We start from the raw sequence: 19877 nt of genomic DNA, 5'->3' as shown, positions 1-19877 counted from the left end.
AACTATTCTCTCAGTGATGGAGTATGGCAGTTTCTGTTTTCAATCAGCTGCCAAAACACACTTAATCAAACTCGAGCGAATTCAGTATCTTTGTCTCCGTATTGCGTTGGGATGTATGCCCTCAACGCATACCATGAGCCTCGAGGTTTTGGCAGGCGTACTCCCACTAAAAGATCGCTTCAATTTATTATCTCTTCGGTTCCTCATCCGGTGTAAGGTTATGAACCCATTGGTGATCGGAAATTTTGAGCAGCTGATCGAGCTAAATTTTCATTCTGGATTCATGAGCTCATATCATGAATTCGTCTCCATGCAGGTTGATCCTTCTTCGTATATTCCCAACCGTGTTTGTTTTCCTGACTACATCAATTCCTCTGTGCATTTTGATCTGTCTATGAAGCAAGATATCCATGGATATTCAGATTACCAACGATCGAGGATCGCTCCAACGATCTTCGATTCAAAGTATGGGGGTATCAATTGTGATAATATGTACTTTACTGATGGGTCCTCTATGAATGAGTCCACAGGATTTGGAGTGTTCAACGAAATTTTTAGCACCTCCCACAGTCTTCAGAATCCTTGCTCAGTGTATATTGCTGAATTGGCAGCGATATACTGGGCGCTGGACAGCGTCGCCTCACGACCTGTTGAACACTATAACATTGTAACGGATAACCTTAGCTCTGTCGAAGCTATCCGTTCAGTGAGGCCGGAAAAGCACTCGCCGTACTTCCTTGAGAGAATACGAGAAATTTTGAGTGCTTTATCCAGACGCTGTTATGTCATTACCTTTGTCTGGGTCCCTTCACATTGCTCAATTCCGGGTAATGAGAGGGCTGACTCATTAGCAAAGATAGGTGCGATTGAAGGCGACATTTACCAGCGTCAAATCGCCTTCAATGAATTTTTTTCTTTAGTCCGTAAAAATACCATCGCTAACTGGCAACGCAAATGGAACGAAGATGAATTGGGCCGGTGGTTTCACTCGATTATCCCTAAGGTTAGCCTCAAACCGTGGTTCAAAAGTCTGGACTTGAGTCGGGACTTTGTTCGCACCTTCTCCCGACTCATGTCCAATCACTGTTCGTTAGATGCGCTTCTCTTTCTTTTCAATCTTGCCAGCAACAATCTCTGCGTCTGTGGTCAAGGTTATCACGACATCGAGCATGTTGTTTGGTCGTGCGAGGTGTATCTTGTCGCCAGATCGAATTTAGAAAACTCCCTTCGGGCCCGTGGAAGACAGCCCAATGTGCCGGTGAGAGATGTGTTGGCTCGGTTAGACCTTGATTACATGACCCAAATATATGTTTTCCTTAAAGCTATCGATCTTCGTGTGTGATTGTACCTATGTCCTTATACCCTCCTTTTCATCCATTGCGAGCAATTGGCCCCCTTGGTATAAACAGTAAAATAAGTTGAAATGTAAATATATATATAATGTAAAATAGATTTAAGAATCGAGTGTGATCATCAACATTGTAACAATTCCCTTATATCCCATCCCTTTCCTGAAAGATGTCACCCTCTAAACTCGAGTAAACCGCGAGTAATCGTTTTCCACCTTACTAACCATAGTGTTAGGAAAATTATTTATGTATAGTTTTAAAACATATATTTAAGAATTCGGCTCCTTTAAACTAATGTAACTGAGCCTGTAAAAATAAACGATTTATATAAAAAAAAAATAATTTGAAATAAAGTTTATGTGAAAAAGCTTACGCTCTTCAAAAAGTCAGTTTTCTAAGGCAAATACAACGCAATGCAACGTTTCATTCAATTCAAAAATAATCTACTAAAAATTTTCTTTTTTTATATCATTCTGGTTGGAAATGCTAAACTGAAGAACACTGGATTTTGAAACACAATGTTTGTACGTCATAATCAGTTTCATTCGTGCTGCTCGTGAAACTGTATAATCTTTGCAATTTGTAATGCCTATGTATAATTCGTATTTTGATATTTTCAAAGATCTTAAATTTCCCTGAAGAAGAACAAACAATACGCTGTAGAAATCGAAGCATATCGTCGTAGTTGCATGTACAAACCCGCAAAATAATGCAGTATTAAAACCTATGGGACGAGCGGGTGGTGTGTCCTGGAAGACGAAATGTTCACCGCCAGGAATTGACACATACTATATATCCGCCCGGGTCGCTGGGATTGCCAATCGACAGTTCAACCAGGTTGGAACGACAAGCTGGAACATTGAAATTTCGATAACCGGTATTGAGAAGATGTCATTTGCGTTGGTTGAGTGCCGAGTATGTCGAGCAAATGGGAGATAGGAATGTTCTGATGGGGATGACTTGCATTCTAGAGCGCAGTGTACCGATTGAAGAGGATACGTTTTCCATTCCGAACGGATAAGACGCTGTGGGTGCATGGATAATTGATTATGATGAAAGCATCTGATGCAGGTGATAAATATTTCAGGCTAATGTTATTTTAATTGGTATGTTTTTGAAATACTTCATGATTGTGCATTCATAGCTTCTCCACCCCCTGTTCATATTTAAACAACAAATAAAACAAACCATAAGCATGAACATCTTTTAATGCCATGTATATATCCAGAGCTACTGTTCTCGGTTTTCTTCTATTTTCCTATAAATTTTGCAGCAACAGTTTCCTCGAAATCGAGGCTTTAATTAGACGGTAATGAAGTTCAATACATTTTTAAAGATTGATTTAACACTACCTGATTGGGTGGATTGGAATAACGGGGATGTCGCGGATGGCTGTAAGCCGAAAGCTGTCAAAAATCAATACAGAAAACTGCTCCGCCAGATTCAATCAATATTTTTCGCTAGGAGTAAAGAAGAAAGAACATTCTTTTTACGTTGGCCTCAGCGAAAGCATCGTTATTTGTACAAGCCTATTACCTGCTTAACGTCCGCTAGGCGCTAATACCCTGAGCTACCCTCGTCACGTTTTTTATTTGGTCCGCCAATGACTGGCTAAATTTAAGGGAAATTGTTCATTTTATTTCGGAAAATGGCTACATTATACCCGATCACTTTTTACTGCGTAAAAGCGGTCCCAACATACTCGAAGGAGGAAATATGTTTCTGACTTTACGAGTCATGCGGGACTACTCGTTTGAAATTGAGAAGGCATAAAAAAGCTCAAGTCATTCCGTTCTGCACGAGTGGAGAGGACAATTACTTATTATTATTGGGTGATCTCACATTCGATTGATTCGATCGGGTTTTGGTGACGAATAATCTATCAATTCTTTGATTTATATTAATTCTATTGTGAATTTTTCGTTAGAAATTTGTGCATCGATTAGTCTGTCTTTTCGTTTCGAAGAATACTCGATTCTTCCATTCTTCGATTATTCGAATCTTCGAATCTTCGATTCTACGATTCTTCGATTCTTCGAATCTTCGATTCCTCGATTCCTCGAATCTTCGATTCTTCGATTCTTCGATTCTTCGATTCTTCGATTCTTCGATTCTTCGATTCTTCGATTCTTCGATTCTTCGATTCTTCGATTCTCCGATTCTTCGATTCTTCGATTCTTCGATTCTTCGATTCTTCGATTCTTCGATTCTTCGATTCTTCGATTCTTCGATTCTTCGATTCTTCTTCGATTCTTCGATTTTTCGATTCTTCGATTCTTCAATTCTTCGATTCTTCGTGTTGTGAGTAGCAACGCAGCGAGCAACGTCAAGTCGAAGCAACCATTGCTTGTCAATTATTTTCTCTATTACTTTGAAAACAACAACCGTTAAATACAGACGTTTAATCTTTTACAGGGTGGGCCATTTAAAGTGGAAGGATTTGTTTTTGCAATAGCAAAGTAAAGAAGTGGAATTTTGAATTTTTTTCTTTTGAAATTCATTTATTTTGGTCCAAGGAGATTTGTTCTAACTACTTTTTGATGATGATATCTCGTAAATGACCGCCTCTGGCCTTGACCGCAAAATGTGCCCTTTTTTCGGCATTTTCCATCACTTTGCCCAATGTTTCGGCCGATATGGCAGCAATTTCTTGTCGGATATTGTCTTTCAGCGCAGCCAGGGTCCTTGGTTTACCAGTGTATACCTTGGATTTTAAATATCCCCATAAAAAAAAGTCAGGAGGCGTCAAATCAGGTGATCTCGGTGGCCAGTCATAATCGCCGTTTTTCGATATTAATCTTCCGGGGAACATTTCGCGCAATAATTTGGTCGTGGCAGCCGCTGTATGGCATGTAGCGCCGTCCTGTTGGAACCAGTAATTGTCCAATTCATTTTCACGAACAAATGGCAATAAAAAATCGGTTATCATTGTCCGATAACGCTCCCCATTCACGGTTACCGTTGCTCCATTTTCGTTTTCAAAGAAGTACGGGCCGATGACTTTATCGGCATAAATGCCACACCACACAGTAACTTTTTGGTCGTAAAGAGGTTTCGTTTCGATGAATTGAGGGTTTTCAGTAACATAAAACCGACAATTTTGTTTATTCACTCCTCCATTCAAGTTGACATTATGTTTTTTTGCCAAAAGCCACAATTGAGAAGTTATTTTGAATGTACAGCTGAACAATTTCAGCGCGTTGTTTAGGTGTGTATTGTTCCATGGTTAAAATTGTACTGAAATGACGCTTCCAACGCGGTATGACATTTGTTAATCTGACATCTCTGTCAAAAGTTATGGGGTTGCCAGATGCTTCCACTTTAAATGGCCCACCCTTGTAGTTGTGTCTTTTCAATTCCGGTCCGATTGTTCCACCTTATCCGCCAATAGGTTATGGGCCCTTTGCCCGCGGAGTCGGAACACTGGTGAAGAAACATAAGTTGCAGCTAATCTATCACGATGGGAGAAAGGCTGGTGTCGTTCGCGAAGCTCAATGGCTCCAACTACGATAATTGGAGCTTCCAGATGAAGCTGTTGCTAACCAAGGAGGGCAACTGGACGGCTGTAGCGAACGCGAAACCGGAACCGGTCACGGATGCGTGGAAAACCAAGGACGAGCAAGCGCTGGCATCGATCGGATTGGCCGTGGAGAACAACCAATTGCTCCACATAAGGAAGGCCAAATCAGCAGCGGAGGCGTGGAAAGCTCTGGAAAATTTCCACGTAAAGAAAACGTTCTCGACGAAGGTTTCTGTAATGAAGAAAATCCTCACTTCACGTCTAGAGAGGACGGTGATATGGAAGCGCACGTATCAAAGATGACGGATTTGTTTGAAAAGCTCAACATTTTAATGACACAGAAGATCCTGGACGAACAGTTGTGTGTGACCATTTTGTTCAGCGGTCTGCCAGAGGAGTACGAGACGTTGGTAACCGCTCTTGAAGCCCGACCGGAGGAGGGTTTAACCCTGGACATGGTGAAGAGCAAGCTTATTGACGAGTGGCAGAAGAAGAAGCAGCGCAAAAGTGATGAAGGAGATTCCGAAGCCGTGCTGTATGCAGATTCGAAGACTGAAAAAGATCGGTGTTTTTTTCTGCAAAAAGTTGGGTCACCAGAAGGCAAGTTGTGAAAAATTCCGAGCGTGGAAAGCTGCGAAAGGAAGCGGTCCGGTATCCATGCAACCGAAAGTGGTAACCAAGCAGCATAAAGCAAACCATGTCACGCATCATGACGACGAAGATCACTACGCGTTTCTCACTGGATGTGCCAATCAAGCCGGAAAGCGGTGGATTTTGGATTCCGGCGCAGCCTGTCACATTGTGATGATTATGTCCATGCCTGGCATAGGCGGTTCGGCCATAGGGACTGTGAAGCGGTGCTGAAATTGCAGACAATAGCTGATGGCGTAAAAGTGAAGAGTTGCAGTTGTATTGGCCCATGCGAAGTATGCATTGAAGGGAAGCTGCACAGGGTGCCATTCCCTAAGGTTTCAGGAAATGTATCGTCTGCAGTAATGGATTTGGTTCACACCGATATTTGTGGACCAATGCGTACGCAGACTGTGGGCGGAAGGCGATACTTCATCACGTTCATCGACGATCACAGCAAACACACGGTCGTCTATTTATTACGTGAGAAATCCGAAGCGATCCAGAAGCTGCAGGAGTACGTTGAGCTTGTCATCACGCAGTTTGGAAAGAAACCGAAAATTCTGCGGTCAGATCGGGGTGGTGAGTACATCGGTGAGAAATTCAAGGCGTTCCTGAAGCATAATGGGATCATTAGGCAGCTGACGGCACCGTATACCCCACAGCAGAACGGGGTTGCCGAAAGGAAGAACCGGTATCTCGTCGAGATGGCTAGGTGCATGCTCATCGATGGAAATCTGAATAAACGCTTCTGGGGAGAGGCGGTGGTGACAGCAAACTACATGCAGAACCGGTTGCCATCGCGGTCGATCACCGGCACACTATATCAGCGGTGGTTTGGAAGGAAGCCCAATCTTGGACACATAGGACACAGATAGCAAGGCAGTCAAGCTGAGGTTCGTCGGTTATAGCGAGACATCGAAGGCATACCGCCTAGTGGACGAGACTACAGGAAAAGTAACCATTAGTCGTGATGTGAAATTCCTATCGTCTTGTGGGCTGGAACCAGAGCCGGTGGAGGAAAGATTGATTGTTCCATCCATAAATTTCCAACGTGTAGATCCAGTGTTCGAGTCTGGTGATGACGAGGAAGTCGACGACGATAATGGTCCTGATGAAGAAGGAGTTGAAACTGACCCACTCTTCGATACTATGGCGGGCAGCTCGCAGCATGTGGATGTCGATATGCCCCGTAGGTCAACACGATCCAACCATGGTGTAACACCTAAGCGGTATGCATGCACAGCAGAAACGTCGATCCAGGAGGAGCCAAAATCATTAAAGCAAGCGTTGTCTTGTCCGGACAGCACCAAGTGGCGTCACGCGATGATGGAAGAGCTAGAATCAATTGAAGCGAACGAAACTTGGGATTTGGTTGACCTACCGGCTGGGAGACGCGCCATCGGATGCAAGTGGGTGTTCAAACGGGAGCAAGATGAAAAAGGTAATGTAGTTCGATACAAGGCCAGGTATGTAGTTCAGCGATTCAGCCAACATTGTGGAATGGACTACGACAAAGTTTTTGCGCCAGTTGTTCGACATACCACGTTCCGCACCATGATGTCCGTTGCAGCAAAGAAAAAGATGAGTGTCAAGCAGTTCGACGTGAAAACGGCGTTCCTGAACGGCAACCTTGAGGAGGAGATCTTCATGAAGCAACCTCCCGGGTTTGTCGTCAGCGGTATGGAAGGCAAGGTATGCCGTTTGAAGAAAAGTTTGTATGGGCTCAAACAAGCGGCTCGTTCTTGGAACCAGCGACTGCACGAGGTGTTGGAAGAAGATGGTTTTGAACGGTGCGATGCTGACCCTTGCTTATACAGGAAGCAAACTGGTAGAAAGCGGTGCTATGTTCTCGTGTACGTAGACGATCTCATCGTGGCTAGTGAGGACGAACGCATCATCGAAGCATTGGAGCAAACACTTACCAGAAATTTCCAAATCAGCAGCCTGGGCGACGTTGGGTTTTACCTGGGAATCGAGGTCCACCGAGATCAGATTGGAGACTTCCTCATCAGCCAACGGAAGTATATCGAAGACGTTGTCCGTTCTGTTGGTCTACAAGACGCAAAAGTCTCAACCGTGCCAATTGATCCAGGATACGGTAAGACAGACGAGGACGAGGGCAGGGACCTGCTCCCAAGTAATCAACAATACATGAAGGTAGTTGGGCAGTTGTTGTATATCGCAGTCAACAGTAGGCCCGACATCGCAGCAGCAATTTCGATGCTGAGTCGTAAAGTAAGTTGCCCAACCCAGCGTGACTGGAACGAAGTAAAGCGAATGGTTCGTTACTTAAAGGGGACAGCTGATTTAAAACTTCGACTAAGCAGTAGTGGCGATTCTTCCGGTCTGGTTGGTTACTCTGATGCCGATTGGGCTGAATGTCGCAGCGATCGGAAATCCAACAGCGGGTTTGTCTTCCAGTTCTGTGGAGGCACTATTTCTTGGGCGTGTCGCAAGCAAACCTGCGTCTCACTGTCTACGGCAGAGGCGGAGTTCGTGGCACTTTCCGACGCATCACGAGAAGCGATCTGGTTGCAGAAATTATTAGAGAACCTAGGAGAAGAAACCGGAGTGATGTTGTTCGAGGACAACCAAAGCTGCTTGAAGATGTTGGATTCCGAAAAGTTCAGTGATCATACAAAGCACATTTCCACCAAATTCCATTACGCGAAGGACTTGAAGACGAAAGGTGTTGTCCAATACGAGTACTGTCCTACGGAAACGATGGCAGCGGACCTTCTGACGAAACCACTTCCACGGGTACGTCTGGAGAAACTTCGACACCAGTGTGGGTTACAGCAGCAGCGTTGAGGAGGAGTGTTGTGAGTAGCAACGCAGTGAGCAACGTCAAGTCGAAACAACCATTGCTTGTCAATTATTTTTACTATTACTTCTTCTTCTTTCTTTGTTTTTAAGAGGCTTTAAACTTTGCAGTTCATTCGCCTCTATACTATTACTTTGAAAACTACAACCGTTAAATACAGACGTTTAATCTTTTAGTTGTGTCTTTTCAATTCCGGTCGATTGTTTCACCTTATCCGCCAATACTTCGATTCTTCGATTCTTCGATTCTTCGATTCTTCGATTCTTCGATTCTTCGATTCTTCGATTCTTCGATTCTTCGATTCTTCGATTATTCGATTCTTCGATTCTTCGATTCTTTGATTCTTTGATTCTTCGATTCATCGATTCTTCGATTCATCGATTCTTCGATTCTTCGATTCTTCGATTCTTCGATTATTCGATTCTTCGATTCTTCGATTCTTCGATCCTTCGATTCTTCGATTCTTCGATTCTTCGATTCTTCGATTCTTCGATTCTTCGATTCTTCGATTCTTCGATTCTTCGATTCTTCGATTCTTCGATTCTTCGATTCTTCGATTCTTCGATTCTTCGATTCTTCGATTCTTCGATTCTTCGATTCTTCGATTATTCGATTCTTCGATTCTTCGATTCTTTGATTCTTCGATTCATCGATTCTTCGATTCATCGATTCTTCGATTCTTCGATTCTTCGATTCTTCGATTCTTCGATTCTTCGATTCTTCGATTCTTCGATTCTTCGATTCTTCGATTCTTCGATTCTTCGATTCTTCGATTCTTCGATTCTTCGATTCTTCGATTCTTCGATTCTTCGATTCTTCGATTCTTCGATTCTTCGATTCTTCGATTCTTCGATTTTTTGATTTTTTGATTCCCCGATTCCTTCGATTTTTTAATTTTTTCTAGATTTCTTGATAAATGAAAATAGAAATTCAAACCCAACTTGAAAATGTCAAAGGTAAAAGCTCCGCCGCAGGGATTTCCCAAAATCTAGATGGCAAGGTTCATAATACTTTCAAAGCGGACGGGACAACTCATAAATACAAACTCAAGCGATGGGGAATGTCGGTCGCCGAAAATATGTATTCGCTCAGGAAAAGCAAAACCATTTTTTGCCTTCTTGTTTCCCAATTTTTAGCCAGGGACAAGACCAAGGGATAACCATTTGCATGCATGTGTCTGTGTGTGCGTTTATGATAAAAGTTGGTTTTAGTTGTTGGTGCGTTTTACGCGAGTTCCCTCCAATGATTTCATATTTACATAGTAAAGCAGCTTTTGGTCCCAAAAATTTGAACCGTTGTGCATCTATCGTGTATAGCAGTGCTGCCAGAACTCGGTAACAAGCCAACCCTACCGGTAGGAATCATTGCTTCCACACTTTTCATACCTTCAGGGAACTAACACTCAGTTAGCAGCCCTGATACATTCCGGGATCACTATCCATCATACAGCGCTGTTACGGAAAAATAATCGCTTCCCAACCCCCTGTTTTTTATTTTTTTTGCCTAACCACAACAAGTCCCAGCCATGTCCTACCCTCGAGGACACCGTTTCCGCGAGGCAACAAAATCCGCCACCAGCAGCTTCGTTTATTTATTCAACTTTATCCCATCCTTCGGGAGTTTATAAAAACAAATTTCAAATGAAAATAAAACATTTCACGTTGGCATGAGAAATAAACATCAAGCCGGATTGTTACAGCAATGTTTGCTTGGCATGCCAGCAGGGGGGTTAGGAACGAAAGGGTGTCGGGTAATGTTGACTACAAACAATGGCGAAACAGCAAAAATAAAACGAAAATAATGCGAAACATTGCGTTTTCACTGCGACACATCCCACACTTCCCGGGTTGCAGTCCGTCTAACTCATCAGATGCAATTTCCATTTTTGGTATTGCTTTCGGTGGTTGGTATTTGAGAAGTGCACAAAGGGCAGATTGACGGAGTTATAAGTGGCACAGAGAACCGAATTGTTTTATTCCAGAATATGGCTGAAACGCGCTCGAGAACCCACTTCAGTCGCAGCGGAATGCGAATTAATATTCAGTAGTGATTTGAATACCCAACACTTGAATAACACTCCGGTTGATGGATTTGTTGTTGGACGAAATATGACTGTACGAGATTCTAGGAAAACATAGACATACAAAAAAAGAGGAAACATAAGGGCAAATTCCAATGGGAAAACTTTGTTCAAGTGGGTCAGATTGAATATATTAGCATGAATTTTGATCATACTGACGACAATTTTACCATATTATACCTAAAAAAATTAACGAAAAGCAGAAAAATTAACGTATCTAGCAACTCACCTCCCGTCACGACACAGGTGAGCTCGAGGATTCCGCCTTCTTCATATGGTCCAGCATGCGCTGTGAGCTCGAATCCATTCGAGTCCTGAATTTTAGGTACCTCAGGTGGCACTGCAAAAGAGAAAGAACTAGTGAATTAAATTGTTCTCGGGAACGAGTATGAAACAATTTTCTCAAAGTTGTATTCTTTTTAAATCTGTTCAAACACATGTTCATATTTTGTTGCCCTCCGTCAAATCATCCGAAACAGTGGTTCCTAGAAATTATAATTTAAAACAGTACTGAAGAAGAAGAACTGAAGAACTAAATCGTGCCTCGTTGCTACATTAGATGGTCTTTTTTGATGGATCTGTTTCGAGGGCACAGATTACTCGTTCCAATAGACCAATCAGAACGTAACATTTTTTGTTAGTAGATTTTCACTTGACACACTATACCTTCCTGTTAACAGTAGTTTTACATTAAAAAAGATGAAATATGGCCTTGAGTAACAACTGCAAGCTCTAACTTTCAATCCGATTGGATGGCAAGAAGTAGTACGATTAGCTATTTCTAAGGTTTTGCCTGTCCACCATTCTGACACAAGTCAAATAAACATGAAATGTGTAGATAAGTGAAAAAAAATCGTTCCACCCTAAGACAAACCCAAGAAACAATGAAAACATTCACTGTTGATGATGCTGATAAATTTCATCATCATAAACATCTTCCTCAGTTGTGGAGTAGTGGATGAAACATGGTGATCTATTGCCGTTAGAGAGCAGAAAAATAGCTGAAAATGTAAACCACCCACACAAACACACAGTGCATCATTTGGATAAATGTATTTTATGTGAAGTCTCTTCCTTTTTCTCGAGTCGAGCGGTTGAGGATGCTTTATCAGCTCGGTTACAATGAAATAGATGCTAGAGTGAGAGGCGAATTCAAATAATGTAGCCAATGTAGACATGAATTGTATTATATTAGAACTGAGCAGCATTATTGATAAATAGCTTTTTAATACAATGTTACTTTGGATTCTGGTCATGTCCTGTCTTATGATACAATAAACGGTGTTCACTTCCTCTTTGACATAAGTGAAACATAGCACCGTCTTATTTTTCTGTTTGAATTATGGAAGGCTAGTTTAGGAGATTCACCATTCTATTGTGTTTTCCTAAACTATCTATATATTGTATTAAAGTTCATCCCCAAATGGTTAAATATTCGAAGTAGCATTAGTAAAAAATATCCTGTTCAAATAGATGAACATATTTTGTTCCATGATTGGACACACAAGGGCAAAAAAGATTTTTCGGACCACCGGTTAACTTTGAAAAATCATATCTCAAAAACGAAAAGAAAATAGCATCTCTGATATCGAGATATGTTATGTGAAAAAGCCTCAGCTTTCCAGAAAAAATATAAAAAAGCGCCCTCTAGTCCAAAGCCATGAAAACAATAAAAAACGAAGGGTGCCCATTTCTATTTTAAGGTGGTATGTAAAATCAATCTTTCCCACTTTTTCCCAAAAATGACTTTTTTCAAAAAAAAATCATAACTTTCGAACCACTGAACCGATTTATATGATCCTTTTATGAAAATTAGAAAATCTATTATTTTCCCAAAAGTAATATTAAAAAAAACTACAATTTGATATGTCGATCATCTGAATCGGTCCAGTAGTTCAGAAGTTATAAATTTTTGTAGTGGAAAAATGATTTTTGGACCACCGGTTTATTTTAAAAAACCATATTTCGAAAACGAAAAAAATAGCACCTCTGATATCAAGACAAATTTTATGTATAAAATTCTAAACTTTCAGTAAAAAAATATAAAAAATATAGCGCCCTCTAGTCCAAGCCATGAAAACAACAAAAAACGACTACAATCATTAATTACGAAAACAAAATCCATTTTTTTGCAAGTTCAATATTTTTTTACAAAAGCCTCATTGTCTTCAATTTGATATGTCGATCATCTAAATCGGTTCAGTGGTTCAAAAATTATGAATTCTTGAAAAAGTCATTTTTGGAAAAAAGAGGAAAAAGTTGATTTTTGGACCACCCTAAAATGGGAAAGGGTCCCTCAACGAAAAAATCAAAAAAATACTGGTCTAATGTTTTACGATAGAGAACAAAATGGTCAATTTTGATGAAAATCTGAGAACCACTATATCGGTTTTACATGGAATGTCTGGATATAAAATTGGTTATATCTCAAGAACGGTTAATCATAGGATAACATTTTATCCTTTATTTATATATAACCGCATTTAGATTCAATTTTTGATATAACTTTTCTCATATGGTTACGGTTTCACAAAGTATTTAATTTCTTCAAAACTTATATCTCCATTATGGTGAATCCGAAACGGCACCACGGCACATCAAAGTTTGTTGAATTGAAAGGATTTTATAATAAAAATATATTAAAAAGAGCAATCGACAGGGACATGTTTGAACTCAATTTGTCAGTCAGATTGTTGAACGGTGTATTTGAAATGTTATTTTTCCTAATAGTTCATTGATTGAAATTATGATTTGGGATAGTTGCCAAAAGGATTAAAAAAATTAGAAGGGTGATGTCCGCATTGTTGACGAAGGACTACAAAATTGTTGAAGGCGAGGATAAGCGTTGCGGCACAATCTTCCATCTTAAGTTTTCACCGAAGAATACAACTCTCACCACTGGATAATTCATTACATCGGACTTAAAATACGCTGCACTTTTAAGCCACTTGTAACCCGGAATAATGCACAGCAGTCTATGTGTTTTTCTTTTTCCATGTGGCAATCTCTTGTTCCGCCTGAAGTTTTGAGATTTTTTTCTAACTTCGAGAAGTAAAAAGTGTTGCGCACCGGAGTTTAAACCTCTTCTTCTGTATCCCTTCAGCTTACTACGAAATACGTTTGTAGTGCAAAACACCACCGAAAGCACATAGACCCCTCTCGACAAAATTTCTAATGAAACACACGAGAGAACCGGTCGCCAAGAGCATCCGACTTGAAATATGCTGCACTTTGACGCCACTTTAACACGGAAACGAATCGGAAAATTCAAATCATTTGCGGATTAGAGGATTATAATGTATAGCACATCAAAAAAATCTTAGAAAATATCCGATTCGGTTGGTGTGCAAATCATTAAAATTCATTCGTAGCGAAAGTAGCTTTACCGCTATCTTTATTTCATGCATCGTCACTGATATGGTACCCTTACTGAAAAACGTAATCCTACGTCAAAACAAACATAGAGGGTTGCGTAAAAATCGGTAAATATCGAATTGGTTTTAATTTGCTCTATATTTTGAGTCTACCTGATAGTACCACACCTGTTAAAAGCATTTTTTCTGCTATGAACATTCAGTTAGTTAGTCAATAACATCACAAACCTTCGTAGGTGTTAAGTTAACAAGATTTTGGGTTTTTTTTCTCTGAGCACTCCCGTTATTTAGTTTTTCTGTATGAACTTCTATAGCCCTCATACCATTATTTTATAAAGCAATATGTCACTGAAAAATGAGCGCTTCACCATAGTAATCTTCGAAATGAGAAATTACATGACTTCCAGAAGCTCACAGTATCTTCCAGAGTCTTATGGAATAAGATGCATGCCACCGTCAAAATTTCGTTCGAATCGAAGGACAATTTCATATTGCTGGCCCATCAAGATAATTTTTGTCCCTGAAAAAAACTAGCGTATGCGTGATAATCACCATCGTACAAATAAAGTTTCCGTTTCACTGGTGCATACATTGCTTTGGTTTTCGTTGGTTTCTTTGCAATTTAAAATTGCACCATGACGAAGTGGCAGCGTGATTTGCCTCACTCATAAATGTTACAAAAAAACTTTTCAATCGCCGTTCGATTGTCCCGTTCGACCGTGAAACGGATCTTAGACCGAGAAAAAAGGAACAATTATCCGCGAAGGTGGCCACATCTCGTCCGAGGTCATTTCGAATTTCAAAGGTTATCGCTGCCATCAAAAGGAAGAGACGGGCCAATCCAGTGCGATCAAAGAGGAAAATGGCAAAGGAACACGGGATCAGCGACTTACGCCACAGATGATCGTGAAGGAAGGTTTCGGGGCGAAGTCTAGGACATGAAAAAAAATTCTCAAAATTACCAACCGCATCCAGGAGCTACTAGTTGAGCAATGTAAGAAAATGTTGAACTTCCTCAAGCGAAAAAATTTGGTAATCCTGTTCACCGACGAGAGTGTCAGTGTCAAACTCCAAAACCGATCGATTCAGTGTCAAACTCCAAAACCGATCACTAATTAGTTCTCTCCCGGTAAAAGACGTTATCAACGAGCATAAAAACGTGTGTCTGATCAAGCATCCTGCTAGCGTTATGGTATTTAGATTGGTGGCTTCCGATAGCAAAAAAAAGAACCCGGTGTTTCTTCCAGAAGACGACAAAATAAAAACGGAGGTCTACATCGGGATTTTAAATAAAATTGAATTGAAATTTCAATACTTTGTGAAATCGTGAGCGTTTAGGAAAAGTAACATAAAAAATGGAATCTACATGCGATTCTACACGAAAAAATATACATAATATACATAATATACATATACGTTTTATGCTAGGACAAACCGTTCTCGAGATATAACCATTGTTTATAGTGAAAATAATGTTAGTGAAAGTTATATACGATGTCGAAACCTTAGTCGTAATGTCCAGCGGAACTACGCATTTTCTAATTTTCCAAGGACATGATTTTAATAATATTAAATTGGTTATATGGGGGCGATCGATCGTGAGCTCAAAACTCAGGGCCCTCATTGACCATCTTCGTGTTGTTACAGAAAAGCTACGTCCACGATACAATCATCGACGATGGAGATCGATCCACGGTCGAAATAAGATCGATTCATCCATACAACTGTTCTGCTCTGCAAGACACATCGGGCTGCTGTTCTATGAATAACTCAACAATGATCAATCAACTGCCTCCGCTGTCCGGTGGTCCAACTGGATTGGATAATGGAAGAACAGAAAGAATACTCTTACGCCTAAATGGCTACTGTGTGAATGTACCATATGTAATGGTATAGAAGAAATACTGGCGAATGGCAACTGTGTAATGTGTTAATTATAGATATGATAACCATGTGACAAGTACACGATTAAAATTCGGCTCTGTTACAGCTAAAATGCTAATGAGCCTTAAATAAATAAATGAGATAAAAAAAAATTGGTTATATCTCGAGAAAGGTTAGTCCTAGGATAGAACGTTGTACATATAGTGTCGGACAAAACATTAAGATCACTGGTCAAGCAAAAAAAGAACGTGACAAAACTTTGAAAAAAAAATCCAATGCAGTGCTTCAATCCATTTATAACAATTTATTTGCAATGTTCAAAGAAATTTCCAACATCTGTAGTTAAAACAATAGTGATTCCTTGAACAATGCGTTTGAGGGGGACCCCTGTCTGGAAGGTCAGAAAATAATAAATTTTTGGTGATTTTTTTAGGATGTTAGGAATAAAATGAAGTGTTCGGATATTTTGGTTATTGTTTAAGGTATATTTGAAGATGTATTTTCCATATTTTGAGAGCACGAATAATGATTATCACGCTGTTGACAACTGGATGCGTAGATGTTGTCTGAAAATCGGTTTTGAAGCAACGTCGTGTCGCAGAACGAGTTCAAATGAATTTTTTTTAAACTTTAGGATAATACCTAAAGCGTTACATAAAGGTTTTTGAAAAATCAAAAAATTGCCAAAATGGCGGCCACTTTTGTTAAAAATGAGTTTTTTTCATGCAAAAACACAGGCAGCAGCCAACACCCAGTCGCAGGACGATTGGGACGATCTAAAACCTTCATGTTTAATGCCCTCCATGACCGCAAAAAATCCGAAACGAATGGACGTCCAAAGAAAACGACCGCGAAGAATGACTCTACCATAAAGCGAGCCTCCAAGAAAGATCCTTTCAAGGCCTCGTAACAGATTCGGGGCGAACTGAACTTGTCCGTGAGTTCCCGGATGGTTCAGCGGCGGCTGGTGGAGCAGGGGCTAGGCTGTGAAAGCCCCCGGAAGGTACCTATGCTGATACCGAAGCATCCGAAGTTCGTGAAAGACCACTTCGATTGGATCGGGCCGGAGAAGGAAAAGCACTGGTGAAATATACAATGGTCGGATGAGACGAAGGTAAACCTCATCGGCTTTGACGGAAAAACTCGGGTCATTCGTCCATTCAAGCATGGACGAGGGAACATTATGGTGTGGGGATGCTTCTCCTGGTACGGGGTTGGCCCCCTCTATTAGGTGGATAAGATCATGGATCAATATCTCTACGCTCAAATCCTAAGGGATGTTATGCTGCCATACTCCGAGTGGGAGATGGCCCTGAAATGGCAATTCATGCAGCATATCTATCCGAAGCACACCGCCAAGACTATTAAAAAGTGGTTCCAGATAACAAAGTCGACGTAAGAAAGTGGCCAGTGGGAGATCGTGAAAAGGTGTACACGGAGAAGTCGAAGAATAATCAGCAACTGCGGGATAGGATATAAGGTTTTTGGAACGCCATCCCGGTCACCACGTGCCAGAAACTGGTGTAATCCATGATGAATCGGGTGCGTGAAGTGATGCGTAACAATGGTTACACGACCAACTTTTAAAACCGGTCCTAATTTTTGTCGCGTCATTCTAGTTGTGAAGGATGCTTCAAATGAATTTTTCAATGAATGACTATTTTTTTGACTACAGCTGTTATTAATTTCTACAAACATCGCGAATAAATTATTATAATTGAATTGAAGCACTGGATTGGATTATTTTTTCTCAAAGTTTTGTCACTTTTTTGCTTGAGCAGTGGTGGATCTCCATTTCGGAATTTACTACAGCATCACTGCACATCAAACATTGTTAAATCTGAAGGGTTTTAGAATTTTTTTTTCAATATGTTCCGATACTCAGAGCGGATATCTAAGCATGATATGTGTATAATATTTCTCGTATTCTGTTAATTCTAAATTTAGGATGCCTGCCAGACATTTTTACTCAACTTCAGGATGAGCAGAAATGGTTTGGGTGAAACAGCAATTCTTCGAATTAAAAAAAAAGAAACGGACACCTTTTCTTAATCCCACTATAATGAATACTTGAACGACTACTCGTGTACGGATTTTTACACAATGAGTCATCCGACGATTGTGTTCTTCGACTTTTCGCATTTTCAGAACAATAGTCACATTCGGGGCTTTCGAGCGAGAGAATTTTGCTCACAATGTACTTAACCATGAACAGGTACCATTTCGTGATATCCATTGTTTGCAGTTTTACAAAAAAGCGGTAGTTTTCTTAATACCAACACTCGACGAAATGCACTTGATTCCTTTGCTGAACCATATTCTGAGGTGTGTCATTTCCAGCCGGATACTCCGCCCTCACTCCATGGTTTTCGTTTCTTCCGTGAACTGTTGTTCGAGTATACTCCGGAATCACTTTGCAGAACAGTGTGTTGAAGTGGTGTGTACAATGGAAGCAATGACTTTTTCGACATAATGGCGAGGAAAAACAAACAAGTGCTCTCTGCTCGATACCCGAAACCGTCGCAGTGCAAATGGGCGATAATGACAAGTGGCATCAAAGTGTAACGACAGTGTTGAAATGCAGTGCGGACAGTACTTACCTACTATCTCTAAGTTGATATCTTTATTTTTTGTAGGCGACAATAAAAAATCTACTCGACAGCGAAAAGCACCAGCGTCCTTTTCCTGCGAAAGAAATAGAAATATCGGAAAAAATAACAGTCAGTAGCAGCCTAAATCAAACATGCATAAATTCGTAATCGAAGGGAAAATTGACTTTAGTTTGTTCAATTATCGTCAAACAAAATCCCCCAAAGCGAGCCCCAATGCCGCTTCATTAGAGGGGGATCGTTTGGTCATAGTGTACATGCAGAACGAATCCCCACAAAGGTCCCTTTCATTTCTGTCAGCCATTCGAGCAGAAGAAAACCAACGAATCGCGTTGAGTTTGCTTGCAGCAACAGCAGAAAGGATGGGGAAGAGGACCACAGCACTGATTGGGTCGATTCGCCGAAGCTGGCAATATTTGAGCGAAAGCTTTCGCGAGGTTGGTAATAAAGAAACTAATTTGTGTGAAAGTAATTTCCGCTGATTCTCCTCGTTTCCGATATTTTTTGCCATTTTATTTGTGGCACCAATCTTGCTGTTCTATTCACAGGCAAATATCTTTTTTACTCCTCCTTTCTGAGTAAACCAGTCCTCCGCCGATCCGGCACGACGACCGCGGAAAAAATTATTACGGATGGAAAAGTAATAATCTCTTCGGATTTGCATGTTTAACTTTAGCGTTCGACTTTTTCGTTTTCTATTTCCGCAGCTCGGGTGGGGGCTGCAGCGCGCTTGAGTGGGTGGTCTGCTGTCTTCCGAGAAAATCAATTCGAGATGGTTTCGTCAATATTTGGGTACCATAAATTTCTATTCAATTGCGATGATCGCGTTGATTAAAATTGTCCCAAACTTAACGAATGAGGGTGTTTTCAGACAGCAGAGTATTTATTTTAGAGCAGAGGGTAGGAATTTTGTTGTTTCAAGCTTGATTTGAATATCGATTTAACGCTACAGTTGAAGGTTTGATTAAACTCCTGGGAGGATATATAGTATATAGACAAAAAATGTTTAAATAGTAATAACCCTTCGAAAGATAGACTTATTCGTATTAAACAGATTGCATTTGACGGATAAATTGATGTTGTTTTATTAATCTGTTTTTTTTATCGCTATTTGCTAGTTATTTAGCCGTTTAGCTAACTAACACGTGAGACATCTTTCCATTGCTTTTAATTTTATCTGGTTTAATATATTTTATCTCTATTTTGAATTGGTTTCAGAAACTAGAACTAATTACGAGTTTAACGCTACCAGCACATTGAAGACCCGATGAGAAATAGATTAGGATAATAAGATCTCATAGCCTCAAAAGTCACATCCAGAGAGCAAAAATACGTGGGAATTGAAATTGAGTAGGTCGAACTAATTATAGAGCTGAAGAGTTATGCCGAAGCATTAAAAGAGAACCCTGTGGAAACCCACACTATATTGTAATGTAATGTGTAATGTAACAGATCAAAATTCATTCTTAATTGTGTTTTAGAATAAATGCCTTTCAGAAAACAATAGTTTTTGCTCATTTTTGTACTTTTGTCCTGAGCATATCATACAAAACAAACAAAGTGTATGCCATTAATCGACATAAGAGCACTGTATCCGTCTCTAC

At 40.4% G+C, this 19877-nt stretch overlaps 1 protein-coding gene and 1 long non-coding RNA gene across 5 annotated transcripts in view; one reads left to right on the top strand and one right to left on the bottom strand.

Annotated features, from left to right (window-relative positions):
* Positions 1-19877, bottom strand: part of LOC129774902 (hemicentin-1) — a 723141-nt gene that overhangs the window by 362790 nt on the left and 340474 nt on the right. For all 3 annotated transcript variants that reach the window (XR_008742804.1, XM_055778958.1, XM_055778959.1), the window contains exons 5-6: positions 18265-18349; positions 10636-10746 (exon numbers count right to left, since the gene is read on the bottom strand). Coding sequence is in view for 2 of the 3 variants with exons in the window: in XM_055778958.1 (XP_055634933.1) it covers positions 10636-10746; positions 18265-18349 (196 nt within the window). In the remaining variant the exon portion in view is untranslated. The remainder of the gene's footprint in view (positions 1-10635; positions 10747-18264; positions 18350-19877) is intronic.
* Positions 17934-19777, top strand: LOC129774903 (uncharacterized). Of its 2 annotated transcripts, XR_008742806.1 has the most exons (3): positions 17934-18710; positions 18822-18913; positions 18981-19262. It is a non-coding gene; the product is annotated as an uncharacterized LOC129774903 (long non-coding RNA). The 2 variants fall into 2 exon arrangements; XR_008742805.1 differs by lacking the exons at positions 18822-18913; positions 18981-19262 and adding an exon at positions 19492-19777.

Source organism: Toxorhynchites rutilus, chromosome 3 (genome assembly GCF_029784135.1).
Source record: "Toxorhynchites rutilus septentrionalis strain SRP chromosome 3, ASM2978413v1, whole genome shotgun sequence".
Classification (NCBI taxonomy): Eukaryota; Metazoa; Arthropoda; class Insecta; order Diptera; family Culicidae; genus Toxorhynchites; species Toxorhynchites rutilus.
Note: the sequence above shows the minus strand (reverse complement) of the source record. Positions and strands in the feature narration are given on the sequence as shown.